Source organism: Chinchilla lanigera, unplaced genomic scaffold (assembly GCF_000276665.1).
Source record: "Chinchilla lanigera isolate Chin_1 unplaced genomic scaffold, ChiLan1.0 scaffold00040, whole genome shotgun sequence".
NCBI lineage: Eukaryota > Metazoa > Chordata > Mammalia > Rodentia > Chinchillidae > Chinchilla > Chinchilla lanigera.
Window position 1 is genome coordinate 6,020,117 of NW_004955441.1, and position 8,220 is coordinate 6,028,336.

The 8,220-nt window shown below is 37.7% G+C and overlaps 1 protein-coding gene across 1 annotated transcript in view; it reads right to left on the reverse strand.

The window, feature by feature from the left end:
- Positions 1-8,220, reverse strand: part of Atl2 (atlastin GTPase 2) — a 30,276-nt gene that overhangs the window by 15,908 nt on the left and 6,148 nt on the right. The window contains exons 2-3 of the mRNA XM_005390883.2: positions 733-867; positions 410-514 (exon numbers count right to left, since the gene is read on the reverse strand). Coding sequence (XP_005390940.1) covers positions 410-514; positions 733-867 — 240 coding nt within the window. The remainder of the gene's footprint in view (positions 1-409; positions 515-732; positions 868-8,220) is intronic.

Consider the following 8,220-nt stretch of genomic DNA (forward strand, 5'->3'; position numbering starts at 1 on the left):
AAAACAAAGCAAAAGGAGGCTGGGGATTTAGCTCAGCGGCAAAAGCGCCTGCCTGGCAAGCGCAAGGTCGTGAGTTCGGTTCCCAGTACCGGAGAAAAACCAAAAAACCAAAAAATAAAAAAAAATAAAACAAAGCAAAAAAACGAAGAACCCACAGACGCTACAATGAAAACTCAAAAGAACTGGCTATTAGTTTATTGCTTCCTTTGTAACTAATACAAATACTGTATAGAATTTCAGATTGGGAGCTAGAACAGCAAGCGTGGAAATGTAAATAACCAATAAGAAACAAATCGCTGTCTTTAATTTTAATGTTTTTTTGTGTTTTTTCTTTTTCCTTCAATTCCGAGGAACGGCCAAAGGTAAGAGGGTTATGTGCAGTGATCACACCATTTATCTCATGACTCACCTGGACAGAACTAGTCATCGTGCTCAGAGCAAAAACTGTTGCACAGTCTTTGATAGTTGACTGGCTATCAAAGGCACCCTGGGTATCCATTAGCAGCACAGCCACCTAGGAATTCAGAAAGTTTAAAATAGTAAAACAGTCACCAAAAATGACTATAAAAATCAGTTATTAAATAATAATGTCAAAAGCAGAAATTAAATCAAGAAAGTGCTCAGAGCCTACATATTCTAACATAATCTGTATGTTATCAGATAGCCTGTGCAGTTCTGATTTTTAATACTGGAAAGTAGCTCAAAAGAACAGAGAAGTATAAACAGTTTTACTTTTGTTCCATTGGGTCTGTCAATCACAAATACTTCATTCCAGACTTGTATGCCTGTTGTTTCTCTCTCACAGCCACCTCTCCAGGTAAAACCAGTCAATGGTTCATTGTTTCCACCAATCCAACTTTGAGAATCCTGTTAAAGTCAAGGATAAATGTAAAAAAAACACAAAAATTAAAAACTTTAAAAAATATATCACTCTTTCCGTCTCTTACTGATGAGGAAGCTAATTCCAGACAGAAAAGATACACTACGTAATACATGCACACAGTTCCAAAAGCAGTCCCAAGTCCTATACAGTAGTCTATAGAGCCGTGGTCTCCTGCAAACCTAGACTTTCACAAAACCAGTTCAAACAACTTCTCTCTAGGCTTTCACATAAACGGAGTTAGACCTACCCCCAAATTTTAGAAAGATTCCTTATAATGGTTTTAAAATCATAAAAAAAACCCAGGTAATAGTTCTTTTAATAGCTTCTTGTATAGAAAAGTAAACAAAGTTGCAGACTGAATAACTGCCAAAACAGCACCACTCTCCTAGAACAGCTTTTACTAAAATGTTTTCACACTGCCTTAACTGTCTTTAAACATAACCAACTTTAAAAATAATCGAGACTTGTTTGGAACCTGACTCAAACAATCCAACTGTAAAAACACCTTTTTTGAAATGAACAGAAAATCTGAATCCAGGCTGTGTATCACATCAGACAGTGTTAACCTAGAGTAAATATGACTGCTTGATGTGAATGATACTGTGCTGTTTTAAGAAAAAAATAACATAAAAATAACAGCCCTTGCCTGTTAAATTGGTTGTACTGAAAAGATATGATTGGTATTTGCTTTAAAATATTCTGCACAGCGCCAGGCGTGGTGATGGCACACCTGTAATTACAGCACTCAGGAGGCTGAGGCAGGAGAATCACTATGAGTTCAAGGCCAGTGTGGGCTACATGAGTTCAACCCGTCTTTTTTTTTTTGTTTGCTTTTTTTTTTAGTATTTTTCCTGGTACCAGGAATCGAACTCAGGACCTCGCGCTTGCCAGGCAGGCTCTGTGCCGCTGAGCTAAATTCCCAGCCCCACAATGAGTTCAAGGCACGTCTGAACCACATGGCAAAACCCTGTCTCCAAAAAATAGTTCCACACACAGAAGGAAGAAAGAAAACAAGCCCAGAAGAGTGTTAATAGGTATACTAGGGTTGATAATACTGTGTCTTTATTTAGGGGCATGTTTAAAATTTTCCATAATAAAAATGCTTTTAACTAGAAACACAGAGCTACATTAACACAATTAAATATTACAGAGCCAAGAGTATATAGTTCAGTGGTAGAACATTTACTTAGCATGTACTACAGATTCAATTCCTAGCACCATAAAAATAAATAAATGAAATGATACAGAAGTTAGTACACCATACTATCTAGAAAATCAAATGTGGGACACCCTCTATATTTTAGTATATCTGAAAGTCCACATATCCTTTCTTCAATATATTCCAAGGGAAAAATTCCTTTGTTCCAGAAATACTTCTAATAAGCTTGAATATCTAATTAAAACAGATTATAAACCCCTAAATTAGGGGTAGAGAGAAGATGGATCAATAACGCAGATACAAGATGACAAAAAAAAAAAGTCATTCAGACCATCATGTAATGTGAGGATACAGCCTGAAACTTCAACCTGTAATTATTATTATTCTACAAAACGCTTATCCCTAGCAGATTACCAACCCTATAAATTACAAAATTCCCTTAGACTACTTTTTTTTTTTTTTTTTCATTGTTTTTGTACGGCAGGCAGAGGTTGAGGCAGGGTCTTAACTATGTAGAGCAGGCTGGCTTTGAACTCATGGTGATTCTCCTACCTCAGCCTCCCAAGTGCTGGAATTACAGGCGTGCATCACCATGTCTAGCACTTTTTTTTCCATTTTCAATATTTCCTCTCTGATTACAAGGCTACCACATATGGCGCAACTCTGTTCACAATACCTTCAATGGGCTTGTGTCCATCAAGGCATCCTTCGCAGGGATGAACAGATTAATGACACTACTACACAAGCACAACTGGTGTCGTGTGTGTATAGGTGTCTTGAGACAGAGGCTCACTATGCAGCCCAGGCTGGTCTCAAACTCACAGAGATTTTCCTGCCTCAGCCTACCAAGGGCTGGGATTACAGGCATGCACCATAACACCCGACCCTGGTCTACATTTTAGAAGCTCCAAATTCGTCTCCTTGCATCTCCTTGATATACATTTCCAACCATCCTTTTCACTGAATTTTCACAAGAAATGTGCTCACTGTTCTTCTAAAAAATAAAAAATAAAAAGTGATTTTTCCCAATTCCTAGAAAACCATTAGCAGACCTGCTGCATAACAGTTCATCTTTTACATTTCCTGTCTCCACTTCTAATGTTCCCCACAGATCCACACATATTTACCTTCCCATTTCTATCACACCCCCAAAACACACGCCGCTTAGCTCCTCTATACCACTCGCTACCTAGACCTGGATCTCTTTTAACATCAGGAGAGCATGGGATGCCACGTGAGACCCTACTCACTCCCAGAAATGTCAGAGAAATCCGGCACTGAGGAAAGCACAGTAGAGCATTACCTGTAGTCCACACTACACAGGAAACTAAGGCCGGCAAGTCACAAAGTCAAGGCCAATGTGGGAAATGTAGCAAGACCCTGTCTCAAAATTAAAATGAAAAAGGGCTGGTAATGTAGCTCAGTGACAAGAGTGCTAACCTGGCATATGTAGACTCTTGAGTTCAATCCCCAGCACAGCAAAAAGAGGAAACAAAAGTCTGGTATTGAATGGACTTATTTTTTGCTTTGAGTTTTGAGACGATCTTGTTGTGCAGTTCAGGCTGGCCTCGAACTCAAGGCAACCCCCCTGCCTCAGCCTCCTGAGTACTAAGATTATAGGTGTGCACCATCATACCTGGCATGAAGTGATTATTTTTAAAAGGTCCAACCCATAAAGGAAGGTTAAAAGAATCTATCCTCTAAGGGAATTTTGCTTTTATTCTACATTTTATATATCTTGTTTCTATATCTCTGTGAAAATAGTGTATAAGTTTCATGAAAGTAGAGGTTTTGCTTCATTTACATGAATATTCTCAGCACGTAAAATACAGTGCCTGGCTTGCAAGAAGGCACTCAGAATAGTAAATGACTAATATTTTACTTATAAACCTTAAATGTACTGCATTTTGAGCACGGCTAATAGATATGGAATCTGATCTTTTTAAATATTCCTAGAAACAATAAAATTACACAGACAAGTAAAAATAATTTTTAAATGTACAGATGGCTAAAATCATAGGCTTACAATCTTATCAATCTTGGTTTTCAAAAGAAATTTTTAAAAAACTAATGTCCTACAAAAATCTATTAGCCAGGCATGGTGGTGCATGCCTATAATCCCAGCACTTGAGAGCCTGAGACAAGAGGACTGCCATGAGATCGAGGCCAGCCTGAGCTACACAGTGAGTTCAAGGTCAGCCTGAACTGCATAGCAAGACCCTGTCTCAAAAAAAACTAACTAAATAAATAAATCTATTAAATAAACATATTATCACCTCTCAGTTTGCCTATAATGGAAATATTTTTAAATGCTATTCTAAACTGATTCGTTAATACGAAGATTAAAGAAAAGGGAAATCAGAGAATATAAATACATTCTCAAAACTTGAACATTCCTGCCCTCAAAGAACATTTTCATGGATTCTAGAAGTAGTCTCACGGATCCATTTGCTGTAAAAATAAATTAAAAGCAAATCTAAGAAACCAAAAAAATCATTTGTCCCTATGGTTTACTACTATAAGGACAAACAAGCCTGAAAAGTCGTATTTACAAAAGTTAACTTATTCCTCCAGTAAAAAGAGGACGAAGAGGGAAGATCACATAAAATACATCTCAGCCGGGCATGGTGGTGCACACCTGTAATCCTAGCACTCGGGAGGCTTGGGCAAAAGGATCACAGCAAGTCTGAGGCCAGCATGGGCTACAAAGTTAGTTCAAGGCCAGCCTGAACTGCATAGCAAAACCCTGCCTCAAAAAGACATAAATAAATAAACAAATCTCAATTGCAAAACGCAATCTGAAGTCATCTGAATTTTAAGCGTAGTCAAATAGGAAATATAGGGGCTGGGGATATAGCTCAGTGGCAGTGCCTGCCTGGCAAGCACAAGGTCCTGAGTTCAATTCCCAGTCAAAAAGAAAACAAACAAACAAACAAACAAAACCCAGTAAATATAGCCCTCACTAAAAAGACTAACCTATATAATACAATTATCTGCAATAAAGAAACTCCACCTGCTCTAAATAGGAAGAAACAAATTTATGTTTCACCGAAGGATAGGTAATATTCCCCATCACAAAGTGAAACTGCTAGAGAAACTCCAGGGTTTGGTATTCCGGCTGGGCCTAAAAGTACCACACACACCAGCTTCCAGTCTGCAGGCAAGCTGACTCCTTCCACACTAGAGAGACTGGAAGAATCAAAGTCCATCCAAAAGCCATAAGAACTCATCATGGCTATGAGTAAAACAGGTAAAAAACCTGAAATTGGGACTCCAGTAGTAATAAAATACAGAAAAAGATCCTCCTTATTTACAAAGTTCTTCCCAGAAAAACAACCACAAATGAAAAGTATAATCCATAGTATTTTCAGCTGACTACGACAGAACACTTTAAGTCCTAGAACAAATTATGAAACATTTCACTCTAAAAGAGTTCAAAATTGTCTAATAATATCTTTCCCACATCCTAACCCTGTCCCATGCCTAACTCCTCCATTCTGAAGCTCAACAAATAGATGACATGATTGACTTAGGTCACAAATTTAGTAAGACAACTATTAACAACTTAGTTACATGCAAAAGAGGAATTCAGCAATAATTTTTTGAAAGCGTTCTACTTATTTTTTACCTTAAGGACACTACGTTAAGTAAAGCAATACAACAAGAAAATATTGTATGATTCTACTCATATGAGGTGCTTAACCAAACTCAAACAGAAGGTAGAATGGTGGTTGCCAGCCACTGGCAGGGAGGGAGAAATGGCATAAGTAAAGAACAGAGAGCTTCAGTTTGCAAGATGAAAAAGTTCTGGAGATGAAAATGAGTGATAAATGCACAACACTAAATTACTGCCACTGAACTGTACACTGAAAAATAGTTAATGCGGTTAATTTTGTTATGCACACCTCACAACATGGGGGGGGGTCGTCCTTAAGCAAAATAAAGGAAACACCTGCAGTTATTAAATTGATGTCTGACGTTAAGGGATTTGACTTTAGTCTTTCACTGAGCTTTCACGTTTCAGCTCAGATGAAGCCAACAAACCCACCCTTTACAAGAAGAACAGCTTGAAAACTCAGTGACTTTTCCTTCTAAGATAAAATAATTGAGGTTATAGGACAAATCACTACCCAGTCTGGAGAGACAAAGAACCACTAAGTGAGGTCCACTTACTAGGAACAAAGGTGGTAGAATAAGTGGTAGTAACATTTAAATGGCAATTTGAACCAAATGCTGGAAGCTGACAGAGACTGGTTTGAGAATTAAGAACTGCGAGAGCATCCGTCTTGCCACACCCCACACTTGCCTAGATTTCACCTCAAAGAGCTCCAAAGTTTCTCAAGGTGAGAATTTTCCTGATGACTCCGGAAGAATGAAAGGAAAAGTAACTATTTTTAAATTCACCCACAGGGAAGTAATCACTTTGAATTACATACAGCCAGAGTAGTCCATCCATACAGAAGTCCTGCCCTCCCACAGGAAACCTTACCAGAGACTTAGCTGGCCCCGGGGAGGAGTCATGAGCCAACTCTAGTCTCCATTAGCCTTCCAGTCTACTATAAGGAAAAAATAAAGAAGGCCATAGACAAGGGACTCAAGCTAACTATATAACTTTGTCATGTAATACCACCCATTCCCCACATTTTACTATCACATTGACAGGGCTCCAATATGACAGCAAACGGCAAGTGAGCAAACTCTAACGAAGATTCTATTTAAGAAGGAACTCTTTAGAAAACACAGACAATGAAGAAAAAGGAAGAACACAGCATCCTCTGGGACCAGAAGATTAACATTAAACCGCACACTAGAAGGGTGTGGTGGCGCATGCCTGTAATCCCAGCACTTGGGAAGCTACAAATGACAACATGTTCAGGCAATAGACTCAAGATTTGCACTGAAAAAAGTCCACCCTAAAACACTGCAATAAGAACTTGGAACAATTACTTGGTAGACTCTTCTCTCATCCATTTCTAACTCCTCTAGCTTTGATAACACTCGATAAAAGTTTTTCTAACTGACATCATTCATACTAATATAAACCTGGCACATGGAAGCATGTGGAAGAAAGGAGAATTAGTTTCAATTTCAAAATCAAAATCTCAGAAGGAGAGAGGAACGGACTGGCCTCAGTGTACTAAGGGGAAAGAAAGCAGTCCACTGTTCACTTAGCCTCTATGGAGATCTCCTTAGTTTTATATGCAGGGGGAAAAAATTAGCCTACAATTTTAATTTCTCTTAGTGATTTGTCAAATTCTAATTTTGCTTACTTCTCACATTACCAAACTTAGAAAATTTTAATTTCAATAGCTTGTCATATAAAAATAAAATGCTCAAAAGTAAATTCAATTAAAATAATAATTAAGTGAATAAGCTAAACTGTATTAACTGGCCAACAGTTTAATAAGCAAATGAACCTATATCAAGTAAAATGACAGTTTCAAATTAGTAAAATGTATACCTAATCAGAATGGTTAAAATTAAGAAGACTGAAATAATTCAGAAAAAAAAAATTTTGCAGTCCCTAGTATATAGTCAAATAGATATTTTTACCCTACAACCCACCCACCATTTCCACTCCTGGATATAAATCTAACAGAACTGTCTGCATCACCAAAAGTTACACAAGGAGCTCTACTCCAGAAAGACAAAAACTGAAAACAACTCACATATTTATCAATAAAAGACTGGGTAAATAAATTGTGATATATTCATTTAATGAATTCAGCAACAAAATGTAACAAGTTCTGGACACACACGATAACATGGGCAAATCTCTTAGGCTCAAAGTTAAACGAAAGAAACCAGAAACAAAGTGTACGTTCTTTATGATAACATTTATGTGAAATTTCAAAGTAGGCAAAATTAACCTATCTGACAGAACTCAAAATAACAGCCCTTTAGAGCCAAAGATAGTAATAACTAGGAGGGGGAATGAATTGAGACTTCTAAAATTCAGGAAGTGTTTTATCTTTATCAGACAGGCAGTGATTACAAAAGTATACGGACATTAACAATTCACTGGCTATACTAAGGTTTACACTGTTATTGCACGTACATTATACCACAATAATACATAAAATGTCCCTAAGAAGAGACATTGCTTTCTTGAAAAAGAGAACACAAAAAGTAAGTCTTTCTTTTTTGAGAGGCGCGCGCGCGGGGGGGGGGGGGGGGG